This window comes from Mastigoproctus giganteus, chromosome 10 (assembly GCF_048544385.1).
Source record: "Mastigoproctus giganteus isolate SK-2022 chromosome 10, ASM4854438v1, whole genome shotgun sequence".
In the NCBI taxonomy this organism is placed as follows: domain Eukaryota; kingdom Metazoa; phylum Arthropoda; class Arachnida; order Uropygi; family Thelyphonidae; genus Mastigoproctus; species Mastigoproctus giganteus.
The window spans coordinates 90,701,728-90,715,490 of record NC_143584.1 but is presented as its reverse complement, the minus strand read 5'-3'; the positions used below and the strand labels follow the sequence as shown (position 1 = coordinate 90,715,490).

General features: G+C 37.7%; 1 protein-coding gene across 2 annotated transcripts in view; it reads left to right on the top strand.

Moving 5' to 3' along the window:
• The window catches only part of sd (TEA domain transcription factor 1 homolog scalloped), a 551,305-nt gene that overhangs the window by 241,877 nt on the left and 295,665 nt on the right, over nucleotides 1-13,763 (top strand). For both annotated transcript variants that reach the window (XM_090383888.1, XM_090383887.1), the window contains exon 2: nucleotides 7,547-7,876. In XM_090383888.1, coding sequence (XP_090240014.1) covers nucleotides 7,547-7,876 — 330 coding nt within the window. The remainder of the gene's footprint in view (nucleotides 1-7,546; nucleotides 7,877-13,763) is intronic.

Below are 13,763 nucleotides of genomic sequence, written 5' to 3'. Positions count from 1 at the left end.
AGTGGACTCCTCTCGTGTTGAAGATGTGGCAATGGCTGTCGTGGATTTATCAAGTCAATCTCCATGTGGTAGCAAAAGTGTGCCAGCTGTTTCTCGTGAAGTGGACATGCCGTATTCCACTGTAAGGTTAGCAATGCGTCAGGTGTTGGCGGTATCCTTACAAGAATTGGTGATGCAGATATTCGTTTCACATACGCACTTCAGTTTCTGGGGCGAATGACAGTTGATATCACTTGGCCATAGAACATCCCTTGGAGTGATGAAAAACTCCCGAGTTATCCAAAAGTGACAGTGTGGTGTGGATGTACGGCCATATTCATGATTGGGCCATATTTTTTGAACAGGTAACACCGACTGGACCCCGCACCTGTTCCCTCATTGGACAGCGATATTATGAAATGTTGGCAAATTTCGCAATACCAGAGTTGCAACAACGTGGGTGCCTTCAGGATACCATATTCATGCAAGATGGTGCGCCACTCTACATCCACCGTTGTGTCCAAAGATTGCTAAGGCAACAACACTTTACAGACGAACGGGTCATCAGCCGTTGTTTCCAGACATCTTGGCCACCCTGATCACCGGACCTCACCCCATGCCACTTCTGGTTGTGGGTTTTTTTTGAAGAACCAGGTGTATCTGGAAGGATGTCAAACTCTGGCAGATCTGAAGGACAGCATTAGACGTCATGTGCTGGTTATTCCAGTTGATATTTTATATTCTTCTGTAGAAAATGCTGTTCTTCGAATGGAAACTGTTGTTGACCAAAATGGAGGACACATTGAACAATTGTAGCGCTGTTCAAGTGATTTGTATTGCCACAGCGCCATATAGTGACAAATTTTGTAACTATTTTTTTTTCCCCCAATAAATGGCGAGCGCATTGTCTATTGTACCCGTTGTCCAAATTTCTCTTCAGTACGAGCCTTAGAACTCGCCCCAGAGCCCTCTACATAGGGATACTTTAATTTCAACAACCCTGTATATACCATATTTTGGAAGTCGCTCTTGTGTAGAATGCTTTCATTTTTACACAACACACTGTTTTATTAGTTTTAATTAGTAATATGCTATATATCGGATGAAATTGGTGCTGCATTGTTTGGAAACCTTTCCAATCCTAACCGTTTTTGAAAGGTTCCAATATGATGCCATCGTTGGTACAAGATTTCACATTCCACAGAGAAATCTATCGTGGACGCTCGCTATATACAAACACACATGACCCAAGTTACTACGTTAATTCAGAACAATAATAACAATAAGTTTCAACGTATTGTTCCAAGTAAGTTTTAACTGCAAATGGCATGATCGAAAATTGTCTTTGTTTATTGACTATTGAGTTTTATAAATGTGGGGCTCCTAAATTTTCTGTCCTTTTGGTGAATAGCCATTTGCACCTAGGCAAAAGTACCGTTCACCAAGTCCGTCACTGTAGGGGTGGAGAGAAGAGTCAGGAGGGGGGAAGCTCCGGGCTCTGGTTTGTTATCGTTGTTAAAATAGCAGGAGGGGTAGTAATCTGTATGATGTGACTGGCATGCTGTGCAGGTTATTTTCTATGAACTGAACTTTTGTATCCTACGTGTATATACTCCTGTAACTGGATTGAATTAAAACATTTCATAAAATTTTCGCGAGATATACCCCCTCACTTCTTCAGTGTGTTAATGCTATCTTCATAGTGATATTTCCCATAAGATCAACTTGTACGGAGAACAGCTGACAAATTATTTGGCATAAGTTGATTTTGTGTGAGGTCGAGAGAGAGAGATACTTTGTGGAACGTTTGTGAAATATTGTGGTTCAGTCCAGTTCTATATACAAGTAGGACACAAAAGTTGATTCACAGAAAATAACGCAGGGCAGATGTTTCTTAGATTTATTTTAGCACGAAAATTTATTCTGACAATAAACTTAACTGTATAATATTGGTGTAGATACACCATAGTTAACCCATAAATTTGAACTACAAATTTATGGGTTAACTATGGCATCGTTAACCCATAAATCGTTTTTACATCGTTTGTAAAAGGCATCGTTTTAATTGTATTTCATATTGTGGGTGCCTTCAGAATGAGATAGCTAGTATTGCACTACTTCAAACAAATAACGCTTCTCTAATTTATCCATAAATTTGAACTACGTATGTAGTGTAAAAGGTAGGCACCCACAATATGAGGGTACCTGCCCGCCACTGATGATGAAGCCCACTAGCTTCGAAACGATCATCTGGGTGGTGGTATCCCCTGAAAATAAATAACGGTAGTCTTCTCTACCAGAGAGGCGTTATTTATTTGAAGTAGTGCAATACCAGCTATTTCGTTGTGAAGGCACCCACAATATGAGATACAATTAAAACGATGCTTTTACACTACATATGTTGTTCAAATTTATGGGTAAACTATGGTATATCTACACCGATATTATATAGTTAATTACCAAAACCCATAAGGAATTATGCCATGTGCATTTCGTTTTCTGACAACGAACTATACAGCACGTCTATTGAACACAATATGCACGTTTCGAAACTGGCCGCATGTTTTTTTTTTTTTTTTTGCCAAAGTAATGCTAAAAACAGTATGCAGATACCATACGAATGGTATGCTTGTATAAAACCTACGAGAATTCTTTACATAGTGTTGTTCGTTCGCAGAGCTAATTAAATCCACAATCTACACAGGACGAAAATCAGGTATTTCTACAAACAGGAGGGATATTTCCGTGAAAAGAAAATTAAAATTCATGTCAAGTAATCCATCAACATAACGAATTTGTAGTGGGCACAGAAAATTAATTTATATTTGAATATCGAATTTTTGAGACTGACTGTTGTCAGCATTTAAAAAACTGCTCTTACCGTCATATTTTTTTAAAAGTCTTGATTGTGGAGAGCGTTGTTAGTTTTAATGTAACATTAGAATTGAGCTAGAATGTTTAGCTTAAGCTTGGCTACATGAACTGTTTATACGTATACAGTACTTTCTAAGCTTGATTTTTTTTCCCCTTGCGAAACCAAGAAAACTTGGTTTAAAATACTGAATCTCCAATTTGCTGATTTCACAGTTGAGCCCATTTTGTTTATGTGGTATAACGTAACGAAATGTTATCCCACAAATGGTGTCTCTCCCCAGATCGCTTTTAACTTTCATTCAGGTGGAAAGGAAATTGATATTTTCCTTAAATTAGCGGCTGAGCTTTCATACCGTAGTCAGTGATAACAAGTTACTAATCTTAATTGTAAGGATGACTTTTATATCCCGATGTGTTTCTGTTTCATCAGTAACAAGAACGAAGTTACATCTAACATCCATGAAAAAAAAGGGGCGAAAAATCAAATTTAATGATACGACACTTCTTGAACCTGGCTTACGAATCCGTTAAAGGAAAATATTAGCGAAATGAAAACGATCTGAGCTAGTAAAAATACACGAGCTGAACCGGAACAGTTACATTGACCGCAATCAAGGGAAAGCGAGAAGGCGTGAAAAGTAAACTAGGTAGCACGTGCAATTTTATTATACCTGCCTGCTTACTGCGTGTTGTGTTCCAAATAAGTGCTTGTTGATCAGATGTGGGGAGGAAACTATTATAAATTCGCTCTTCTTTGACGACCCTTCCCCACAAAATATGTAAGGAACACCAGCGTGTCTGGTAACAGAGCTGAAATATAGGTTAGGGTCACAGCTTTGGTGTCTGGAACGATGCTTCCAGTCGCGAGGTAGTCACAGCGTATCGGTGAAATTTGCTCGAAGAAAAAGTTAGGTGAAATTTGCTCGAAGAAAAAGTTCATCTTGGGATATTATGTTATCAATAGAGTTCATTGTTTCTGTTGAAGGTTACTTACGAGAGTTCATAAAACTCCTACCACAATTTTCATATAGCGCGAGATCTTTGTAGCAGTTTTTCATTGAATAGGAGTCCTAAAGGGAAGTCTTTGCGGTGTCAGATACACCAACTTATTTTAACACAACCATAATTTATTCGTATTAATCTGTAAAATTACAGTGTATGCTGAACTAACGTTGCATTTATACTTGTAAGCACCATGACAATGGTTTTGAACAATTATTAGTATCGGCAAATCAAACTTTTATATAGTAGCACCTGCCATAAAATAAAACAAAATAAAATCCGAATTTATCTCGGAATATAAAGATCTGCTAAATATTTTCATGTTTTTTTTTTTTTTGTTAACACTGTGTAGGACAGCGAATAGTATTCCCCATTTTTCTAAAATTTTTCAGAAGAGCGTTCGATAATCCTGGTGAAAAATCAAGGCGATAACCCCCCCCCCCCCCGGGGGGGGTCGCTTACAGTCCTAATTGGGTTCTACTTAAAACGTTTTACTGTTGTTCCTTTTGTCGAAATATTCAGCCTCGAAACATGAATTGTATCCACCTGGAAGAGTGGATAATGAGTAACCCACATGCAAAAGTGACCTGTGGCAGCACAGCAGGTAAAGTGACTTCGATAAAGTGACTTAGACTTTCTGGAGTCATATTTTTAGAAATTCATAATGCGTCTGCCTAATAAATTTCTAAAAGTTGGGATGTAAAACGAAACTGCCATTATATGACTGTTATTCATATTCATTTTGATTGTCTAATATGAAATATAACGTGCTCGCATGCAGGCTAGTTTAATATTCCTCTCCGCCAAACTTTCTGGACGAAATTGGGGCGTATTATTTATTTATTTATATCAGGTATTATATTTATTGAATATAAATAAATAACAAGCACTTATTATATTTATTAAATATAATACCTGAATAGAAAAGAAGGAACAAAAATACGCAAATCATATAAAATAGCATAAAATAGAAGAGCGGATGCTATATCATTTTATCCTCTGAATATCCTCGAGTCCTGTGTCCTTCTGTGATGATATTCAGCGTTCATCACCCGTTTGGAAATTAAGTTTGAATGCCATCGCTGACGGCGTGTTCACTCGAGACCGAGTTAGTAGGTCTCACTCATAGGTATAGGAGTCACCTCAGGATCTGCCAAAGACAAAACTAGTTGTACTTTCGAAGTTACAAACGTTGTTAAGCTTAAGCCTTTGATTATGTAGTAGTGGTTCTAGGGAACCTCATTACAATCCTTCACTTCCTGTATAACCACGGAGCAGTGCTCTCTGTGATCAGCTTTTGTAATTGAAAAGAACCCTCAGTAATGATGCTAATCTGCCACCGCGAAACCTTGAACGAGTTCTGTTGTGAGCTCAAGTAACGAATGAATTTTCAACAGAAATTACTCCTTTATTGACTTCAACTCAATTCCTGGCGTGTTGTTTTCAGCACCTCTCAGCTAATCAGATACGCAAGGTAACTGCTCAGTTGTGGCTTAGAGGTACAATGATTTTACGCGTGTACTTATATGAAACAATGATATCATGCGAATTTTGTAGGCGGGGAATTCTTTGAATAAATAATACATCCAGGAGAACACAATTGAAGGCTCCGATGCACTCCAAAAGTGTGTGAAAGCATATTTGGGTAGAACTTTCTTAATTCAAGCCACGCTGTTCCTGTAGTTTTCCCACTCCATCCCACGCCAAGTACTGTACTACCGAGTAGTTGAGGGGGAATAAGCATGATTCATAATGACTTATTCAAATAGATAATTTTATTTTAAGCCACCAAAAACAATTACTGCAGTTACAATTATTTGAATACATTACAGTCTCACTCACGTTGAATGTGTTAATGAAGTAGGCAGGGAGGACAGTTTCTGAAGATCAGCTCCAGAAAGACAAGAGTTTCATAACGAGGCACCTGCCTGGTGCAAGACTCGAAGGGGTCACAAGAATTAAAGGATTTAATGGTGTAATTTCATATGGAAGAATTAGTTTGGGATTAGGTTGGTAGAGCATTTCCGAGCAACCTCCTCGGTTACAAAAATACCTCGTCCTGGCTCTGATGAAAACCCAGTTCAGACTGGAAAACACGACAACAAACAGTTTAGGGATACTGATAATTTACTGTTGAGAAATGAATATGTCATTAGTAAGCTGAGGCTGCAATGAATAAGTAGAATTCCAAGATTATCTTCTGACTGAACTCATCATGTCCTGACAGGACAAAAAAAAAAGTTGCCTTTTCTTCATTTCCATTTTTGTCTGATAATAAAAATTACGATTATTATTGTAATGATTAGGTATGAGACAACATAGAAATTTATGAGAAAACGTGGACCGGAATAAGTGGTCAGACGCGCGGGTGCATAAGTACACGTGCCTTGAGTGACCGGGGTTCAAGTCTGTGACTGCTGAATACGGTGCTGTTTCTTGTATTCTGCCTATCTTGTGAACTCCTCTGACCGTTTGGTCGTCCCGGAGTATAAACAGAAAATTTATTATTTTAAATATAAGTAGATTTGCATTTCTTATTCCTGCAGATCTGTATTCAAACAGAGGCACATACAAAGAATGTTGCCAATTGTCGATCGGGATTGTTTAATTATTATTATCATCAGTTTATTCCCATAAGGAAACCACCCCGGGATGGCAAAGCGCCAGGAGGGTGATTTCCTGAGAAATAACACTCGCAGACGTTCTCCCCACATCAAACTATTATTCCCCTTCTGAAACTGCTAATTCTTACCGCATGTTTACAGGTTATTTCATTAATTATCAATCAAAGGGTTATTATTGAAAGGGTTTCTGTTCCATGCACACCGGAGTACAGTGACTCTGGAAATGTGTAGTATGGGCTGACGTATCTCGTTTTATGTTATTCACCACAAGTGGTCGACGAATAATATGGCGCAACACTGTGAAACTACGAACCCATAATCTATGACTCGTACTGTTCAAGGTGTAGGAAACGGTGTGATGAAAAAGGAATGCATTTTATATTATGGACTTGTTTCTCTTATCCTGCGGCACGGGCTCTACTTCACGAACGTACATGGGAATTCTTGAAAATCAAATGCTTCTAATATTCGTTACTTTTGTTCTTAGGAGTGGCACGTTCCAGGATAATGCCATCAATCATTGAGGTGGAATTAGCTTTAGGAACATGGAAAAGATTTTCGCTATCTTTCCTGGCTTCCCCATCGAAGGATCTTAATTGAGCTCTTGAAAATCTTTGGGGCATGCAATTTCCGTGCGCGCGTGTGTGTATGTGTATGTAATCATTACTTTTGAGGTGAACTGCATACATAAACTCACTGGCACCCAAAGATAATTGAATTTTCTTCAGTGACCCGAATCTTGAATGCTACTTTGGCACAACGTATAACTAATTTCCATATTGGGGGTTCTGCGGAATAAGAAAATGAACAAACTTCTTTTAGATACATTAAGCCTCTAACGGCTGATACTCTTGCGGGATGTGCTATAAGTATACCCAATTTACTTACAAGGGTACCTCACATGGAGAGCAAGTTGAAAGGTTTTGCAGATTTTATAGGTGTTTTAAAACTTAGCAGCTCTGGTTATCTAGAATTTCTTTGAAGTACTGCTGTTTGAATTATCTTTGAATATGGTAGACAAATAGCCTTTTTAGAAAATTATTCTTCCATTATTTTATTCTTTTCAGTGTGTGGCATCCCATTGTCAACTGCCAAAATTTCGTCCCAGTGGAACTCTGTACCACCGGCCCCTCAGGGCACAACCCCCATGCCTCCTACAGGTGGAACTCCCGTACCTCCAACAGCTCCGCCACCAACTTCTGGAGTTCCACCGCCAGACGCCAATGGCTCAGAGGACAGCAACAGCAAAGATAGTTGTTCTAAAGGCGACTTGCACAACAGCGATGCAGAGGGAGTTTGGAGTCCAGACATCGAACAGAGCTTCCAGGAAGCTTTGGCCATATATCCTCCTTGTGGTCGGCGGAAAATTATTCTATCCGACGAAGGCAAAATGTATGGTGAGCGTAACTAATTTTTAATATCTCATTATTTGCTTACAAAGTTTCCATGAAAGTGCTTGCATTTTATTCCCAAATAAATCCTAACAAGAGAAATTGGTGACAAATGGGCCTGGAGTATCTGTTAAGTATCTGTAAATATCTGTAAATATCTGTAAGTATCTGTTAAGTATCTGTACCTGGAGTATCTGTAAATAAATATCTGTTAAGAGAAATTGGATTAAAATATGCCAATTTAATTAATGAATTCTATAAAAATATAGTTGATTTCCCTACCGTCTCCACCATCTTAACACTTTTGAAAATCTTTGGGACGTTGCAGTTGGAACATATATGACACTGAACCATTATTTTTGTTATAATCATTACGTTTTATATTATTCGCTACATTGCTCACATCAACTAGCTAATCATATAAGCAGAAATTCTTATGCGAAAAGAAAATTTAATGTGCTACAGTTTTGTTGTCCTGTCATAATCAACTGACGACTTTTAGTCCGAGAAGAAATAAATGATATTGTGTGTTGCGTCTATCCTGTGTTGTTATCTTTCTGTACATTAAAATAATTTTCCTCCTAGTGATATTTCTTCAGCCAATGGGAGAAGAGAGATGCAGTTTACGTGTTACGTACGTAATAAATACTAAAATACGTAGTTGTTTTACTGTGGTAAAGCAAGCTTCTGTTTAAGCGTGGTCACGCGCTATATTTATCTAACGTGACCACGTGTACGATTCTTGATTTATATACGTAACGTATTTATGTATTCATAGGTAAGGAAGAGACACACACATTGTCGAAAGCGTCTGTTAGTATTTTATTTTATTTTATGAAAAGAAGCGAGTGCAGCGAGTAGGGGGCGAAACCCCCTAGTTATCATTAATTTATTATTGAAACCTTACGCTCTATATATCCTAGAGGCTAGGAGAGTATTAAGTTTAATGATACAAAAACCGAGAATGCAATGTTTCGCACGAATCACTGCTGTTTCGTCATACAGAAATTGCCGAAAAAAATCTCTTTTCAAAAATCCAAAAGTGTTGAGATTGTATTGAATTTGCTTGTTCCATTTGCTTGGGAACAAGCAAATTCAAGCTGGTTTCAAAAGGCCAGCTGATGGGTAACCAATAAGATTCAGAACAGCTGTCCTGGAGGTATCTTAGATTTTTAAATGTATAGCGTATTAATATTTTCAGGTGATACCGTATGAGTAAAAAAAGATATTAGAAACTATTTTGTTTCTAAGTTGAACATCAGCCCAAATCACAAGGTCAAATACTTGGGTCCCTGTATTCATTGAAAGAACAGTCTTTTCGTGACCACAGTCACCTCAGATAATGCGTACGAATTTTGAATAAATATCGTTTCATTTTTTGTGTTAACCATTGTTAACATAAAATAATGAAATTCCATATAATTAATTTCGGCCAAGAATTAGCATTAGTATTTGGAAGAGTTTGTTCCAGCAATCAACCACCCGCTGGCTAAACGGAAATTTCCGAACATCTATTATACAACTGTCCTTCCTCAATTCGTAGTCTGAGCAAGAGGAAGAATTCCATCAGCATTGAGCCTGCTGAACTCATTAAAGGCCTTATACACCTCGCTGATTTGCAGAATTTAAACCTTTCTTGGTAAGAGCACCCCATCATTCCCCTCATCAATCTTGTTGCCCTTCTGTGTACTCGTTCTAGCAACTCTATATAATTCCTAAAATGAGGCCTCTAGACTTGTACGCAAATTACTCAAGGCGTGGCCTGACCATTGCGTTATACAAAGGAATAATCATCTCCTTCTCCCTACTAGCAAAATTCCTGTATATCATTGACAAAATCTCATGGCCTGCTCTGGTAGCCTGTCTGCACTGCTCAGAAAACTTCATAAATGACTGCAAAATTATTCCCAGGTCTTTTGCATTCTCTACCGCCCTGAGTGTAGTACCACACAGTTGGTACGTTTCTCTGGGATTACTTTTACCCATATGTAGTACTTTGCATTTGTCATCTGCATCTGCCCAACTTTTCTAGATTCTGTTGCAGTAGCATACTGTCATTAACAACCCTGCCAACCTTTTGTATCGTCTGCAAACTTGGAACATTAAGCCTGATATACCTTCATCAATATCATTGATAAATTTACAAAACAGCAGTGGACCCAATACCAAACCCTGCGAAACTTCACTAATAACATTAGTCCACGATGGGCAATGTCCATTAATTACCACTCTCTGTCTTCTCCCATTCAATCACCCTTTCATCCTGAATTGCAGCTGCCAGTTCAAAACGTTGTGACCCTGTTTAGTGTCATGTACTTTTGTGCCAAGTGTTGAATTCTTCCTTTACACTGGAAATGAAGAGTCGGTAATCGTTAATCTCGTTTCACATTGATGTGAGCGACGCATGACTTCATTCCACAAATATAGCAGCATTTAGAAACTAAATATTACTAGTACATAATAACGAATTAAATCGACTTCTCGATTGTTTATTTTAGTTATGTAATGTTTCAACCAATTTTATACGCCTTCGAACAGCCGTAGTCAAGTGGGCAAGCACGAGGGTACATAAATACACCCGCATGATTACCAAATATGGTAATGTTCTTGTATTCTCTCTGTCGTGTGAATTCTTCTGACCTATTGTGATCGTCACCGAATATAAACAGAAAGTGTTTATATTTATATATGTTCCTTTGCGCAATTGCTTAGCTTTCTTTATTTAGTTTTGTGTGTGATGCATGCGCAGTAACACGTTTGGTATGCTTGTGAGGAATTAGTATTATTATGGTTACGATTGTCAATACGCCATTGAGAGCTTACCGAAACTTTTTATTCGTTATTAATTAATAATGGCTTTGCTTACAAGACATGCAACTAATGCATAGTAGTCATTCACATTTTTAGAAACTTTAATATTGCTACTTCTTATTCTATCTACTTGCATGCGTTGTGTCACAGACCTTCCGACTATTCAATGGAAATTGTAATTTCTTGGAACAGGCCGTGGCCATGGACCTCATCAATATAGAGCCGTAGGGCCCTCCTCTCATCATCGTCAATAGAAACGCAAAACTGGTACTGAACACGCTTCGCTCAGCAGTCAGTGGGGAGGCGATTAAGTCACTAAATAGACCCAATAATCGATTTTTTACAGGTGTATCTTACTGCACGTGCACATTCTATGATTGCTATTGTTTAGGTACTTGGCCGTTAGTTACCGTTGGGCACGCGAGGCCTGGCAGGAAGTAGTAAAGTTGCGACATTGAACTCTCCCCACTCTCTCCTGCTGGAGCGGTCCCTAATGGGCCAAATTCGTGGGCAGGGAGGGACAATCGTGATGGTAGTTGTGTTATTGCTACCTGCTAATTATTTCTCTGGACGGAATGTTTCTTGTTTTGACGAGAGGTTATGCACGGTAGTTACTCTGGAAACACGGAAAATACCACAGTAATATGAATGAATGTACTTGAAATACCGGGAAGAGGAGGGATACTGTTTTTATTGGGATTTAACTTGTAGCTCCAAGGAAAGGCGTAAAAGATAACAGCCTTTGCTACTGTAGGTAAGGGACACTGACAAAGATCCCCCGCCAGCAAAAGAAATCTCACGATGTGTAGATGTTACATCGCACTTCTGTTTCTTCCTCCTCATTATCATTATTATTCATATTTCAGTACAGCCAGATGAGTAGTTGCGTATACACTTGTAATTTTACAAACATATAGATTACAAGTGTATATGCAACTACACTGGTCGGCCATATAGAGTCAGACAGCAAAAATAAAGAATACGCTTTTTACCATATTACCACAATTGTGATATCATGCAAATTCGAACAGTATGTAACTCTGAACTTACATGCCGACCAGTCGGGTTGTGCTTCATGTTAAAAACATCAGAGGACAATTTTTGTGACTTACATGGATGAATATAAATGTAAATTATCTATTTGCATTCTGTTTCGCATTATTTATGCATCCCGATACACACTGTGTTTAAAAAGTGGTGCAAAAAATTGTGTGATGTATTCTAGAATCCGGAGAAAGAAAAAATAGTCACATTATACACCTGTCCTATTGACAAGTGGCAAAACCACTGTACTGTCACGAAGGACTGCAAATAAGCGTTTAAAATGTGATGAGATTTTAATTATTTTTGTTTTCCCTAATTTGAGAATACTAAGATTTGTTTGGAGTTTACCGGGCGCAATAGGCGAGACATAAAATTTCAGGTTCCGCGAATTTCTGCGATTCCCCACTTCCACAAATGAACCGCATATCCTGTAGCGTGTTCGCTTTTATCACCGTTGATAGTGCACTTGTTTAGTGTAATAGCAATAATAAAGATCAGCTAGTGAAAATGGCAAACACGTAGCAGTGGTGCAACCGGCTTAGAATGCAGTGGATTTAACTATCAAAGCTAATTAATTTATTTTAGAAGCACTTAAATGGAGTGTGTGTGTGTGTGTGTGTGTGCATTTTTTAATCTAGGTTGTAAAAAAAGCAATGCAGTAAATCTATATTTCCCTCGTGTTGTCTGGCTTCCATTGCAGGTGACATACCCTTCACAAATCTATAACTTCTTACTACGCGTTTACTGATAAAACAAGAGTAAACATTTCTTTTTATCAATCTGAGTTGACGAAGTTCAAAGGGCTACTAATTCATTCTGTTGTATTGTTATTTTTAAGATATTACTGTCGATTTGCTTAACTGCTAATTTGTTGCTTTCAGCAACATTTCCTCCCTTGCTTGTTTTATTTTTATATTTCTACTGTCATCTGGAGCTCTCATGCTTCAGCGCACATAGTATATAATTTTCCTACATGATGAGATAGTAATTTTATTGAATTATTTGTCAGACTGATAGCAGATACCAAAAAAATTAACAAATAATACTTCTCATTAGAGAATTGCTATTATTTGTAGTCAGTGCTGGAACCAGGCATTCTTGTGTCGGGAGTATTAATTTTTTTTTTAATTATGCCCCTCTCCTGTAGTCATCATTATGAATCAATAGAGTAATATAATCGGTGAGTTTCTTAAAATATTTCACGTGGGGTGAAACATTTTATGCTGTATGCTGCAGCATGAGATATTGGTATAACAAAAGCTTAGTATAGCAAAAGGATCATACCATTGCGTCCATCATACTATTGTTAATATATAACACTTTTTAAATTTCTACACATTTTCGATTCCACAATTTATTTGTATAAGATGTTTGCATATTTGTATGCAAACCTTTACCTGTTTCAGGTAAATCAGTGATGATGGACATGGAGAATAAGCAACTGATTTTTGAACCGAGAGAAAACATTGTTAAGTGGTTTTTGATGCTTAAAAAGGTTAAAGTAGTCCAGCATGCATGGAAATTTCGATAAGGGAAAAAAATGCAGTTACATAATTTAAAAGGAAAAAGTGAGAACTCCTACATACCTCAGCTATTACACGTAGTTCAGGAGGACGGTCCAGATTGACGTATGCAATTTTGTGAGTGCTATCATGAAAAGAAAGGCGAAGGATTGTATAACCATACAATTTTGAGAATTGTATAGTTATACGATCATATTCAAACTAAATCAACACGTGAATCGTCAAAACTGTTTGTATGGGCCAATAAAAACCAACATTTTTCTCTTCAGAATGATGTCAACCTAACATAGATTACTGTCTAGTTGGGACGGGATCCTCCTGAGATAATGGGACTAGTTTCATTGGTAGCGTTACAGGGTAAAGTTATCTTGGTATGGTTCCTGTAGTAATTTATTTACTATATATATATATACTGTATATATACATAGTAAATAAATTATATAATAAATTATTATAAATTAAATTATATCCGTTTATACTCTAGGACTGTTATAGCGGAATCCCCTTTGACTATA